The following is a 15,384-nucleotide window of genomic DNA, read 5'->3' on the forward strand; positions in this document are numbered from 1 at the left end:
AGCATGAGTACTGTATTTTATTGTTCATTTAACTTAAGTGGTATTTAAAAAACTAAATCATATGACTCAATTAAGGATGACAGCAGTATTATTGCAGTTGTTAGCTCAGTCAGTACATGTTTTGCATTAAAGTATTTTTATTACACCTTTATCATGGATGACGCCTTGTAAACCAAAACTTGACAAACATTTTTTGAGCATCGAACAAACGCTTTCTTTAAAATGTAATTAAACCCATTTTTAATAGCAAAAACCGTATAGGTCTCGCCTGATGCGGTTTTGACATAAAACTCGTGCGTTTTGATAAAATGCTTAAAAACTGAACGTTTGATCAACAAAATAGTCGGTTAAAATGTACGGTTTAGGAAAACTTTCTTGGTTGGTTTTGGCCCGCTTGTACAGAATGCGGTTATCCACCCGACGTTTTAAGTTTATTTAAATCTATTATAAACTAAAGCAGTGGTAGAAAACCTTTTTAACCTACGGACTTATAACCTACTGACAATAGTGTTTGTGTACTCAAATAACAGAAATAATAAATAAGCTTTCTAAAATGCAACTTACTTGTTATTTATGGCTTTTTATTGTTGTTTATGTTTAAATTGAGTCAAAACTTGGACTAAACGATTTGGGTTAACAGTGTGCTTCAATCTTTAGTTCGAAGAAAAAAATTGTTAGTACTCATTATGAATATGAAAGACGCCATTATGACATTTTGATTATTATTAGGCACCCCGTAAATGACACTATGCTGGCGCCAAGGTTATAACGTAACACACTTGTAAGTTCGATCTGTGCATCAGTGCCAGTTTTTCTTGAAATGAAGATTTTATTTGGAGTGTAACACGAAACATTTCTAGCGTCACATGCTTTGGCACTCTGGATATTACAGCATATTTCTTGACGTGAAACTGTTTAGGACTGTAGGTTATGACAAGGTGCAAGATTGTTTAGTATTGTTTTCCTAACTAATCCACTTTAATTAGCTTCGCCGTCCCTTGAGAGTGATTATTCACTGCCTGCAACGTAGTTTCCCAATTTATCTGTTGTGCAATACGCCTTTCTTTCTTTTTCTACCATCTACGTCAGCACATGTGATTAAATCTCCTAATCCAGGGATGTCCAACCTTTTAGCAGAATGGGCCGCAAAATGCCACTTTAGAAATTTCGATGGGCCGCAAAACCCATTAAATTAAAAGGTGTGACGTCATAAGCTACGTCATTCGTGACGTCATAAAATAACTTATAAACATCCGCTCTTCGAGAGAACTTGTGCGCAAATATGCAAGTGAATGTCAGCCTTATCGAGCGAAGCGCGACCAATTGAGTTTACATGCTGTATTATGCCATTATACGACACCTTTGGGCTGATATATTTCCTTAAAACGGTCCGAAAAAACACACATTTAGAAAAACACACACCTTGCTTAACAATTATGGCTACACAAGTGTTCGATGGCTGTTGAAATGCGGCATTAGACTCAATTATAGACTGAAAAAAAAATATGAGTTTAGGCCTTCATATAAACTGCGCGTTATACACGTTTTGATGATAGTCGAAACAATTGTTTTGAATGAAGGCTACTGAAAGTGAGAATACGTAGTGGGCCGCACGCAAGTATCAGGCGGGCCGCAGGTTGGACATGACTGTCCTAATCTAACATGTCAGACTGTGAGGATATTTTATGGTCCGCAGTGATTTGTGTGCTCAACCTACTGTCTACGTTTGTCAAATTTTTGTAATAGCCAAGCACATAACAATTTTGAGGCACCTAACCGTAATGTTTGCACACCAATCAACGCCCCGGTGTATTCTAGCATAGTCAATCATCTTATACTAGAATTGTACCAACTGCAATCTCGCATTATGATTACACTTGGTCCAAGTGTGCGATCCAACAGCATTTCCTTCGCAGCAACGTATTTTGCTTAAAATTATTATATTGTTTTTTACTAGACATGTGCGATACCTGATATTTTGGACAATAAATATTGCGATCTGATCCGAAACCAAATATCGATTTTCAACAAGAAAAGGATCTGAGCAGGGATGAATAACGTAATTTTGTTTGAGCGACGTGGTAAAAAACGTACTGACACCATAAAATAAGTCTCATTCTACAAAATGCATCGAAAATACTGCGTTTTTATTCCACCATGATTTTTTAAAACTTGCTAAGGCATATTGGAAAGATAAACGAGTTTACCGCGGCGTTGATTTTTGTTCACTAAATATTGAAACTCACACTCAAATACAACCTACACGTAAGGGCCGCAAGCCAGATCGCGATCCACGTGTGCACCAGTCTATACAATTACTGAAATATAAAACCATTATAAAATTGTGAAGAAATTACAACACCATAATCCACAATCACTATAGTATCGGTATACGGGGAGTTCAGTTATATTGACAAATGCAGAAACTTGTCGTCCCTTCACGTGTGCAGAGAAATTGCAAATATTTGCTTACAGGTAAAAACATGTTGCAAATCCAAAAGACCACATCGCCTAGTTTTTTAGGCTCTATTTTTTCACCGTCATATTCTAAAACAAGGTTAAAAAACATGATAAATTTGCAACACAAGCCTTTTGGTGCATTTAACCTAGAGCTACACGCAGCAAGGTGGTCACTTTAAACTTAGCAGAATGTATAAAATAGGGTATTGAGTTACATCGTATCATGCCTGTAGAGAGTTTCTCTTTACTAGAAATATTTCGATTTAATTTCAGGCCAGATGGCTTTATATTAAGTTTGTTTAACGTCCTGTAGAATTTTTTTGCTGACATGGGTAAGTTTTACACTTTTAACATTTACTAACACTTACCAGTTATACTGTTTTTTGTTGCTCAATTAGGAAGTTATCACTCTGGTAAAGGCAAACTATATAGACATAATATACAATAATTAAAACTTTAATGCCATTTTGGTGGAATAATATGCAAAGAAAAATGTCAGACAATAATATGGTTGACCACAATAAGAATATACATACCGGTAAGCAGGTAAGTGAACTTTGATTTTAGGCTAGAACTAGATTATGATATAGGCTACAAATACATATTTAATTAAACTAACTTTACTTTCGTGGGAAAGGCATCAGAATATTCTATACAGGCTCAGAGGGGAAAGGCATTAAAAGGTAACACATAGGCTACAATGTGACATCATTAGCAATTAACCTTGAAAACCTCATGCTGAGCCAACTCGTGCACACATATTCCATTGAAGTTGAATTTATTCGCGCTTTTTAGGCGTAAAAGATTCGTTTATTTGGTTAAAGTTTGCAAGCATGCGATCGCGCAATAAGACCTACAAAGAAACAATATCTTAAGCAGATTAGGCTATATTACCATAGCATTAATACCAACGACCTAATAAAGCGAAATTCGCAGTATTATCCCTGACAGACCAATGTTGCACTGAATATGTGATAACAGAAATCACCTTGACCCTTGCAAGACAAATGTCGACCTTAATTCCTGATCAGCAACAGTTCAAAACGTTCTAGCAAAGCTAGCAATTCAGGTCAGACACAATTAACAGATCTTAAAAGATATATATATATATTTCGCCAACAAAGGCATCGTCAGTATATCTTAGTTCGAATGAATCTTAATTCGTATGAAACCCTGACAGACCAATATATAAATCGTCTAAGGGTCCACACAATAACCTAAAAAGCATTAGACCTAAAGCAGAAAAATAAACACAGTCTTAAAACCAACGACATAATAAAGTCAAATATACGCCGTAATATATGCAACAGAATAAGAACTTAATCGTCTGAATAAGACGTAAACCTGTCGGAATAAGTTATCGAAATAAGACCTAATGGGCCAAAATAATGGGACGATCGGGGGTCATGGGTCTGGCATCGGCCGGTATGGTGTCGACGTTTGGGCGCCCTAGTTTAAATGGCGCCGTTAGGGCGCCGCTGTTTTGGCACCCGATTTTTCGGCCTGTTTGGGGTTATTGATGGGTAATGGGTGGGGTTAGAAAATGGGTTAGAGTTGAAATTATTGGGGAGTTATTGATGTACCGTACTTAGTGGTGGGGTTTGGGGCTAGCTAAAATGTTGTATAGGCTTTAATCCCATTTTACAGTGTTATTCCGACGGGTTTAGGTCTTAATCAGAATGTTTTGTATTACGACTATTAGGTATTAGTGCTATTTTGGTGTTATTCTGAAGTATGTTTTATTCCGACGTTGATGTTGTTCTTATTTTGGTCTTATGGCTGTAGTCCTCGTCTAAACAAGGCCTAAACCTGTCGGGATAATTTCTAAATTATTCGAATAAGCCTAAGGCCTGAATGTAGGTACAAAATAACCTCTGAAACTGTGGAGGGTGTGGGACGATCAGACGTTTTGATGACGAAGATAGGACAACCTAGTTTGACCGGCGCCATTAGGACGTCGCTGTTTGGCACAGAATTGTTTGCCCCTGTTTGGGATTAATGATCGCGGGAGAAATTGGGTCAAGGTTGAAATTGTTAGGGGAGTTAGTGATGCACTTGGGTGAAGTTCGGGGTTAGTTAAAAAATTGCATGGGCCCTATTCTAACCATTTAGGTCTTATACCGACGGTATTTTATCCAACGTTGATGTTGTTTTTAATTCGGTTTGAAGCCTGGAATCCTTTTTGGCCACAAAGAAAAAGTAAATTTATTGTTTACCCGATTAAACTAGGCAAAAATTAGCTTAAATTGGACTGGTATAGACTTTCGATGTTACGTGATATTTATAAGACGAAAAATACCCCATCCCTATGACACTCGAGCGAACGCGCAGACATTTTGCGTTTAAATTGGCAACGTTAACAAACAATATCGGGTTCTCACCAGTGGCGGAGGCGGAAATTGTTTTATTTTGGGGGGAGGGGGAGTTTGAATTTTTTTGTTTAGCTTTTGTCATTGTATTAACTGCCGTAACGAACACAAATACAATGCTAGCAAACCGTTTCGAGCAGCAACTGACCGAGTGTTAACGCAATACTCAAAAACATTCAAGGAGCAAGAACTGTCTAAAACTAGTAAAACTACATCAATGTATAGCAAACGTAATACTAACTACATCGTTTGTGACGTAACAGTGCATGACAATGGAAGGTATGGCATGCCTATGATCGACTGTTGTGGTAATGTTCATGAATGCTGAAAAACAAATTATTGAGAGTAAAATATTGATAATTTTTTGGCCCCTAAGCCCCCCCTCCCCCCTGCCTATGCCTATGGTTCTCACCTCGGATCCGGCTATGATGAATATTATTCACCTTTGTAGGGTCAATTTCAAACACTTTTATTTTTTAGAAATTGACCAATGGGTTTTACTTCAAGGCTCGTTATTCATTGGCTTTAATTCAATTTTTCGGAAACATTAACTTAATGATGCTCAGAAACAATGTCAGCATCGCCGTTGTCGCCATGGTTAACACGACGTCATTGGTTGGCAATGACGTCAATTCGACTGGCTCTTGTCCGAATAACGATAGCGTTTCAAGTTCACAAGTTAGTTCGGTAAGCAATGATTGTGATGTATACCTTTAAAGTTTAATTTTTAATTTTTTATTTGGTAATTATCCTCTTGTGATAGAAAGTGGATAGCAGGTAAATCAGGGAGTCGAACCGTTTGACTTTTCCGGTTCAGGTTCGGTTCGGGTTCAAGGATTTTTTCGGAATCCGGTTCAGTTCCGGTTTTGGTTCGGAGTAATTCAAAAGTTCCAGTTCAGTTCCGGTTCGAAAATCGTTATTTTAAAACCGGTTCATAAAGTTCCGGTTCAAATACAATATACTTTGCGTTAAATCTCAAAATGTGGGTCGATAAATGTAGAGAATAATCTTTGAATTGTAAGTCATTTAATCTAAGTTACGTGACTGATTAAAAAAACAGCAACTCAATATTGAAATATCTAAAAAATAAAAAATCAACGATTTTTTTATTCAATATTCATATTTTTTTAATAAAATTTCGAACATGGCGTAACTTGACTCTGTAAAATAGAAGTTGTGACGTCATGCTGGAGGGAACCGCTTTTGTTTACAGGTTCGGGTTCGGTTAAGGTTCAGGTACTTTCAAATTATTCGGTTCAGTTCCGGTTCGGCTCCTTAAAATCTTATAAAAACCGGTTCAGGTTCGGTTACGGTTTGGAAAAAATTGACCCAAAACCGGTTCATAAAGTTCCGGTTCGGTTCCGGTTCGACTCCCTGAGGTAAATACAGATAGCTGTGAAAGCGCTAACTGCCAGATATCTATTTTACGCCGCGTTGGCGCCGAACACGTGACGTAATACAGTGGTCGGCAAACTAAGAGTCGCGGCCAAAATGTGAGCCGCCGAGCCATTTTTAGTTGGCCACGAGTTACGTTTGAATAGCTTAGTGTTATAATGTAGTTGAATGTACGGCAATCGCGTGATAGCCTTACATTCATTGCCCTTTATTTTTAAACTTGGTGTGGCATAGAATTTTTAAATTGGCTCAGCTTGGAAAGGATCACGTGACAAATGTGGTCCCGGAGCATGTCGAACTACATTATTTTGCCAATTTAAACTGAATACAATTGAAAATTTGTTCCTGTGTTATATTTCACCTTAAAATGCACCGTGCTATATTTCACCATAAAATCAAATATCCTGTATCCGCTACTTTTTCGTAGTGGTTTTAAGTAGTGGGCCTTCAATAGCTCTGAAAAGAGTACTTAATACATTCTTTTGTTTTCTTATTTTGCGTTTTTACGGTCTTCCTAAATTATTTCAAGCCGGCCAAAGTCTTGAAAATTCCTCACTTCGCAAAAGCGGATCAAAGAATATTCAACAATTGTACTTTGTAATTTTTTGCCCAATTTATTTTTCGAAACGGCAGCAAGATAGTTGAAGATTAATTTAAACAATCACAAAATGTCAATAAATAGATTTACAACGATATTTCATGGGTTTGGAGCGTCAGGATAACCTTCCTTTCCACTTAGGTGCGAAGTCTGAAAACAATTGTTATATATTGATACTCCTGGTAGTTGAGTTATAGTTTTTAACTGTTTTCAAATTTGACTTAACACAATTGAACGAAGCATAGGTAAAAAAAAATTATATATTAAAGAAATTTAGAAAGTTACACCTGGATTATTGCATAATGTCAAAATTCCTGTCTTATTGCACAATTTTTGTGGTAGTTCTACTGATTGGTAAAAAGTAGCCTTAAAGTAAAACATCCCCGGGATCGTCGCGACACACCGGTTGCGGAGCACTGTATAGAAAATACATTTAAAAAAATGCGTAATTTGCTAGTACTAATTGGCTATATGGTTGAATCAGTGACTTTTTTGTGTAGAATGGGGTATTCCAATGGAACTCGGCAGAACAAGGACTATTTTTGGGTTGCTACTTCTACGGTTACGTTGCTTCAAGTCTACCTGGCGCCTGGCTTTCAAAAAGGTTTGGCATGAAGTACACTGTTGGAATGATGACATTTGTTGCTTCAATTCTCACTCTATGCACTCCTTTTGTTGCCTACCTCAGCTTTGAACTTTTAATCGCTGTCAGAACTACAACTGGATTGTTCCAGGTATGGTTAAATAAGATTAAAATATCAATAATTTAGAGCATAAATGTATGTTTATGGAGAAGCCAGCTGTTTTTGACAAGTTTACCATAAACAGGGGATTATCTCACCAGTGTTTATTGGTTCCTGGGGAATATGGGGACCTCCTTCTGAGCGAAGTTCACTCATATCTTTTACGGCATCCGGTACAAGCGTTGGGACTTGTTTAAACCTCATTGTTTCTGGAATAATCGCGGAAAAGATGGGATGGGAAGCTGTATTTTATATAACAGGTCAATTTGTTGCCAATACTTTCGGTTAGGTAACAATACTCGTTTCTATAATTGCAATGAAAGCCTTTAGATACATTTCAGAACTTTTGTTTTGTATACGCATATGCAAGTTTCCTTATTTATTCGTTTTGGAGTTTAAAAGCATAAGTGGTTAGGGGAAGGTTGCCCATGATGGGACACGTTTTTTCAAATAATTGTAGTTCTCAGTTATTACAATAATTTTGAATAATATCATGCCTACTTGATACCTCTGCCCGTAACGTTTGAAAAACACCATAACTTGGCCTCTAGCGTTCTAACTTTTTTATAAAATCGTCTTCGAAAAATCGTTGTTGTCAGGCGCGTAGCGTGACCGTTTCAAAGGGGTTTGCCCCGAATTCCCAACCTAAGAAATTCCCCTATTTTCGGTCTGACGTTAATGAGCAATGACGTCATAAAACAGTGACGGGTGTAACGTCATAAAATAGTGATTGTAATGACGTCATAAAACATTCTAATCAGAAACAACTAACGTCCAGCAAATGCGAACAGGTGCGTCGTCGACACTCCTGCCAGGCGAAAAACTAAACCAAGACCGTGAAATATGTGTGATTGATTTTGGAAGAATCCTAAACTATCAACAGCGCAGTTTCCTAAGTTCCATGTACGGGACTAGCGTTAAATTACAGGCACGCCTTTCGCCACGTGCATTACTAAACGAAGATCGTTTTTTCCCGGGTGTTATTATGTCACAATTAGCACAACATCTGCGCCAAGCAGTGTGCCAAGTCAGTTAAAATACAAGCTGCGGTTGAGGGGAAATAAGTTGTGTCAACTGCACACTAAACAAAAACACGTGGTCTTAGACTTAGAATATGCTTATAGAGAATAATTTTGTTAACTAACGTAACTTAAAAACGGGCGACTTTGAAATGCGCACGACAGTCATCATTATACCACCTTTTAAGAATCTGTTTAAAAAAAAAAAAATCCGTTGTTATCCGATATCGATTATTAAAGCAGACAGCGAACAGCGAGGAACATGAGCTGCGCCTAACTTTGACGTTTTAGCGAGAAAAAAGAAAGACGGTTTGTCTTTAATTGTCGAATTTACACTTGATAATATAATCCGCCAACCTAAACAAATAACGAAAGAGACAAAATATACTGCGTTTTATGGTCGACCAAAAAACAAAAACGAAAGTTTAGCGTTAGATTTTGGCTAATACATTAAGAACATTGCCGCTTCGGACAGTTTGCTTAACATTGACCACAACGAACAACAAACAATAATATTACTCACAAAAAGGGGGGTAGCAAACCCCGGCCCCCTGGATACGCCACTGTGTAACATGATCAGTAACCTAAATCACCTAGGGGGTCTGGGGAGATGTGTTATAAACACCCCTAGAGGGTACGGGCGGAGCCCGAAAAAAATTACGTTTCGTGTATTCTAGAAATGAGCTTACGATAGAAAATTTGCAACACCTCGTATTCAAGTCCGATTGTCATGTGATTTTAATTGCGCGCGAAACGCTATGGAATTGCGGTGACAGAACAGCCTCTGTGACGTTTCAATCACAAACTGTTGCACTTCGTTGTCAGCAAAATTAACGATGATTATCAACAAATTTTGTGATATTTGTAGTTTAATTTTGCCGATGGTATGAAGCGTGGCTTTAAAATCGCCCTTTTTGAAATCTGTATAATTAGTAAATTATTCCGCTGAAACTGTGCAAGAAAAACACAAACATGGCTTATTACTGAAGTTAAGACGGTCATTTATTATCAGTTTATCGGGAAATAGTTCCTCGATGTTTTAATCGAAGTTTCAAAATGCGACGGTCAAGCGCTCCTTTTTGAGATTTAGGCTAATAAAAACATTCAATAGAGCGACCTGCGGTGAAGGCGTTTGCTGTAGCTTACACGCCTGTTTTCTCTACGTGGTTGAGAAGACGGTTCATTTTATCAATAAAATATATATTCGTTAACAGGCCTGCTTGAGATTACTTGAGTTGGTGACACTGACAAAGAGCGTGATTAGGCGTTGGCGGCGATAAGCACCGACGATTAACGTGTTTTCAATGCCAAGTGCAATGCTTCCGATGTAAAAAAATGTTACCGATGTAACATTGCAGCAATCACAGTTTTAGTTTTGTGATAATTGTTTAGAATGTTTACTGAGATTTCAAAGGGGGGTGTCAAGACTCCTAAATACCCCCCCACGCTACGCCCCTGGTTGTTGTGTCCCGTCTTAAGAAGCCAGAGTTTCATATGATGGGACAATGTGATTCGCAAGATGCGACAGGATGAATCCGTTGTTTTAAATTAATCAATTTGTACCACAAGCATTAAAAACAACTTTAACTCCACCTGCTACACTTACATCAGTTTAAAACTAGCCTGTTTAGAACAATTTCACAGAATCGTACAACGAATTTGCTGTGGCAAGCGAAAATTAATATTTTCAAATTAACAGGACAAGTGCGTGACAAAGAGTGACTCTCTTGGAACTTCAGTTTTGTTGTGTCTATATTTTTACATTGAATACATTATACAAATATTCTGCCTGTGTTGATAGCTCTCAACACACACGACCTAGGCCAAATCTTGTCTGTTTGCTCGTTTGCTTTTTAGTGGACTTTTAAACAATAATTTTGTTTTAATTCAAATAGGTATGTTTTTATTAAGTGATGTTTTACCTGCATTTGCAATATTTCTTACAAACCTGTTGATACGATGATCCATTTTAACCAGGTGCATTTCTTAACGTATTTTATGGATAGGGAAACATATATAATGTTTTACGTCATACATCAAAAATTTAAAACTAACCATATTAAAATTTGTTAGTTGAAAACTTTTGAACTACGGTATAACAAAATGTTAGCTTCTTAAAAAGATGTAATAGCAAGTCGATTTTTTTGTCACAATAAGCCCAAATGTAGATTGCAACAAATATAGTTCCTCAGTTGGGAACGGCCTGTCCCATCTTACGCACCCCACATCACCATATACAGAATATATACTGGCTGCTTATATAGGTACCAGATAACATGAAAAACTTACCTTTATAAGTAAGCCTGGTAAATTACCCATATATTAGTAAAATATGAATTTTATACAACGTTAACAAATATGAAATAACTCAGATATAAAAATAATAAAACCAGCAAGAAAAGATCCCTATTTTCTTTAGATTGATGTTCTAAAAACGCCGTCAGCCTACTGAAATGTTTTTGTGTTAAAATGATGGCTACCATTGTGTGCTTCAAAAAATAATTAAGAATTGGCGCTACCGAAAGTCACGTCGATGTAATCCCCAAGTCCCGACTCAGGCAACGTCCCATCTAGGGCAACCTTTCCCTATTAATGGTAACCATTTAACAACTTTCGTTAGGTGGAGGTGGGTTGGTTTGGAGCGTACTTTGGATATTTCTTGTGCACGACTACCCAGAAACCCACCCAAGAATTTCTGTCCAGGAAAAAGAATTTATTATTCGAACCACTGGTCTAGTTACACAAGATAACAAAGTAATTAAGTTAAATTTGATTTCTTGAAATTTTGCAAATATATTTATATATAAATTGAAAAAAAAATCGATTACATCTAAAATCTTGCAATCAAATGTGTTTTCTGTTAATACAAAATCATTTTAAATTATATTTTGCTAAAATGTAAAGCTAGTTTTAGGATTTCACTTGATTAATAAAAAGTAGCATTTACGTAACATAATGGAACTATCAATTTGGCTAATATTTACTGCATATAAGTTTAAGCATTCTATATAATTTATAGATTGGGGCTGCTCCACCGTGGAGTTCTATGGCAACTTCCCTTCCACTCTGGGCAACTTGTGTGGGGCTGTTTACAAGTAACTGGGGCAATTATACTATGATGTCAATGTTACCAACTTACCTGGCAACTGTGCTCAACTTTGATCTCGCCGAGGTATTTTCTTTTTATTAATTGCCAATATACAATTTGTTTAGTATGTCTGTTCATTATTATTTATCGATATTATTACATGTTTTATAGGATACTAAAAGTAAGTACAAAATAAGAACTATCAATTATCAGCTAACAAACTATAGCTATATTTTTCGAAAAGCGATCTTAGGCATGTTGTAAAGACAATGTTATCTCACAAAAAGTATTTCTACAATACTAGGTATAGGCGACGTCATTCCTTTCTAAACATTTTAAAAAAAATACATATTTCGACAAAACTAATTTTTACCTAGAGTGGCTACCTTTCCGCGTTGCCCTACTTAGTTAAGTGGATACTCACTATGATTGCCGGATACGCCACCAGTCTTGCCCAAAGCAAAACCAACATATCAACCGGGGTGTTGAGAAGAATCAACCAGACAGTGTCCCTCCTAACCACCGCTTTATTCCTGGTGCTGGTTGGTTATGTTGGATGCAATGCGACTGCCGCCGTGGTCTTTTTTTGCATCGCGGAAGGGGCCAATGCATTATCTAGTAAGATATTTATGGGGTACAGTTGGTTATAAATAGGTAAAATTCTAACAATAGGTCAGATTTGTTACTATCATGCTTCTACACAAAATGTGACATCGTTGAATGTTCCAGCCCATTTTTAAGGACGACTAATTCCGAATTAATTTCACCTATTCTAAATATTTGTTGTATATCAGGTGGTTTGTATTGTAGATTGGAACTTATTAGCTTAAGATCCTGTTGTTTAGAAAAATTGATTCATTATTGAAATATTTCTTTCAGCAAAAATATTTTTTTTAACAAATACTGCATTTTCCTTATAAGACTTTGTAAATATCAATCAACAAAACTTGAAAAAACATTTTTTAATTAATAAACTCTATTGGTTTTGAACTAAAAAAAATCCATGGAAACTAACCTACATTTAAATGTTAACCAGGATTAAACTGCGTGAACCAAAATACTGCATTTTTCAGCTCCTGGTTGTATGGCCAACACAGTAGATATAGCTCCTCGTTACGGTGAGATAATGTTTGGAATTTGCAACACGATTGGAAACATTGCTGGGTTCCTGACACCGCAAGTAATTGGATTTATTCTTCTTGACAGTGTAAGTACAAACAAATACGTAGCATTTAAGGAAGGAAACGGCTGCAAAACCATTTTATGTATAGCTTTATTAAACTTGTCGACACTACATGCTTTACAAAATTGGTGGGCCGACCAACTTATTTCATAACTAAAAATATTTTAGAATTCAATTAAACAATGGCAAATTGTGTTCTGGATGTCCGCTGGCATAGCGTTGTTTGGAGTTGTATTCTACTTAATATTTGCTTCCGGAAAAGAAGAAAAATGGGCCAAGATAAGATCGGAGGACCAGAAAATATCGAAACAAGGTTTGTCCCGTCAGTATGACTTAAGTTAATCATAAAAGCAGTAATTGTTTATATACATACGATTCTTTTATAGCCCTACTGGCATATCAGTATGGCTATAAAGAATGGTATGTCTGCATTGATAATATTTTGGCGGGATTTAGTGTAATGCTTAAACTTTTTGAACCAAGTTCTAGATCTCAGTTGTAAGCACACATATATGTGTGTACATATGTTTCAAGTTCTAGATTTATTTTTTTTTTAATGTTTAGCCCAACCGAAACTCCCATTATTAAAGAATATATACTTTCCCAAGTTACGCCATAACGTGGACTTAAAATAAAAATTACAGCGTTCTAGAAATTCGTACATTTGTTTGAACTTGCCATTTCGGTTTATTAAAATCAGTGTTTTTAACAGGGAGTCGAACGTTAAACATTTCACGGTCAAATACAGTTCGGGTTCAAGATTTTATTGAAAATGTAGTTTAGTTTCGCTTTCGGTTTGAATCAATTAAAACGTTCCTGTTCAGCTGCAATTCGACCAAAGGCGATTTTCGTAACCGGTGTTCCTCTCCGAGCTCAAAATAACCATGATACATTAAACTAAAAACCGATATTAATGACTGCTCACATAACTGATAGGTTTTACCCTAATTAAAATTGTTTTCAACACAAAAAAGCCGCTAAACATTAAAAATGCGCCACTTTTCGAATAGCGTATAGGGAAATTTTGCCGCCATCTTTCTGGCTCTTTTTCTGGCACACGTTTTTTGTCAGATGTCTCAGATATTGTTGGAAGTATGTTTTGTAGATAGGTTATATCGAATGCGGCAAGTTTATCTGTCATTGGCATTTTATCGCCTCACATTTACCAATTTAACTAAAAAGATTAATAAAATAACCATTCCATCGTACGTTATATACAGTGGACTACGAATTATAAATAAAAAAATTAAAAAAAAAATCAAATTTGCACAAAATATATTTAATACTTTTAAAACATGTTAATACATTTTCAAGTTCCAATGTCATCGCTTGGCACCAAAATGAAATGAATACTTTTTTGACAGATTTGCGTTCGGTTAAGATCCTGAAATATGGTTCAGTTCCGTTTTGATTCCTTAAATATAAAGAAAAAGGCTGTTCAGTTTCGGTTATGGTTTGGTGATACAATTCCTAACCGGCTCACAAAGTTTAGGTTCGGGTTTGGTTCGACTTCCTGTTTTGTTTAATAGTTACAACAATTTCAAATATTAGGAATTTTTTGTCCGAAATAGATAATTTTGTTCTTTTTTTAGGTAGTAGGCAGTATTATTTTTTTGTTGTAACGCAATGTGAAAAAGTCGTTCGTTCTAACAAATAGAACAACTTCAATTATGTAGTACAGCTATTTTCTTATTTAACTTTAGGATTCGACAATCAAGTATTTGAAGATGTATCGCCAGATTTGTAATGTATTCCTTTTGGCGAAGATGTGTTTTTCTGTATCTGATATTTAAGAAAAACGAATAATTTGCTACACCATCATCTGTATACCGAATGTGAAACTTTGGAATCCACAGTATTTTAAGTTTGGGCTTTGAAATTAAACAAATATAACACTATGAATTTTAGATGATTTGGAATTAGAAAGTTGTCATTGTTATGCGACAAAGGAGATATTTTAGGATACACGTCGCATTTTCAGTACCTATTGGGTGATTCTACAAAAGTATATATCCAAAAAGAGCTTATATTCGTATTTTCGGTAATCTTAATGCACTTTATTAAGTGAAAAGTTTCTTTAGACTAGAGCACCATTTTTGTCAGGTGTATACAGGCTCGGGCATTCTTTCTCGAAACTGAAGTTTACACAAAAGGTGAAAAAGAGCGCCGTCATCTCAGACAACATTTGCTCAGGGGCCATAATGTTTCTACCCTTGCATAAACCAAAGCACTAAATTCACAGCATGAACCAATTTGGAAACTGGTATAGGTACAAATTGTTGTTAAGAAAGTTTTGTGCAGAGTTTGATAAAACTTCATGTTGGGAAATTATTAATTAGGATAAATTAGATTTAGAGGGCTATAAGGCATAATTGGTCCAACTCATTCTTTCAAAACACATGTTGATTTCTTACAATTAGGCCATATGAACATCGATATAATCAGATTTGTCCAACAACGGAATGGTTTATTGACGATCAGAGATTTTGTTAATAATGATGATAGGGATAGCACTTGCAAATATTTGCT

At 36.1% G+C, this 15,384-nt stretch overlaps 1 protein-coding gene across 1 annotated transcript; it reads left to right on the top strand.

The window, feature by feature from the left end:
• Nucleotides 1–2,952: 2,952 nt before the first annotated feature.
• On the top strand, nt 2,953–15,076 carry LOC146140734 (sialin-like). Its single transcript, XM_083392685.1, has 9 exons — nt 2,953–3,006; nt 5,310–5,507; nt 7,323–7,556; nt 7,651–7,825; nt 11,205–11,338; nt 11,604–11,756; nt 12,050–12,290; nt 12,746–12,879; nt 14,969–15,076. Exons 1-9 carry the CDS (start codon nt 2,953–2,955, stop codon nt 15,074–15,076), a joined length of 1,431 nt encoding a protein of 476 aa, XP_083248811.1.
• The last annotated feature ends 308 nt before the right edge of the window (nt 15,077–15,384 follow it).

The sequence above is a fragment of the Ascidiella aspersa genome, chromosome 6 (genome assembly GCF_963924565.1).
Source record: "Ascidiella aspersa chromosome 6, kaAscAspe10.2, whole genome shotgun sequence".
NCBI lineage: Eukaryota > Metazoa > Chordata > Ascidiacea > Phlebobranchia > Ascidiidae > Ascidiella > Ascidiella aspersa.

What these genes read in the sequence shown, in the direction of transcription:
- LOC146140734 (XM_083392685.1), top strand. Translation starts at nt 2,953, where the DNA reads ATGTCAGACAATAATATGGTTGACCACAATAAGAATATACATACCGGT. An exon ending in ATAGCGTTTCAAGTTCACAA is followed by an intron (nt 5,508 to 7,322) that starts GTTAGTTCGGTA and finishes TTTTTTGTGTAG; the next exon opens with AATGGGGTATTCCAATGGAA. An exon ending in GATTTATTCTTCTTGACAGT is followed by an intron (nt 12,880 to 14,968) that starts GTAAGTACAAAC and finishes AGGTGTATACAG; the next exon opens with GCTCGGGCATTCTTTCTCGA.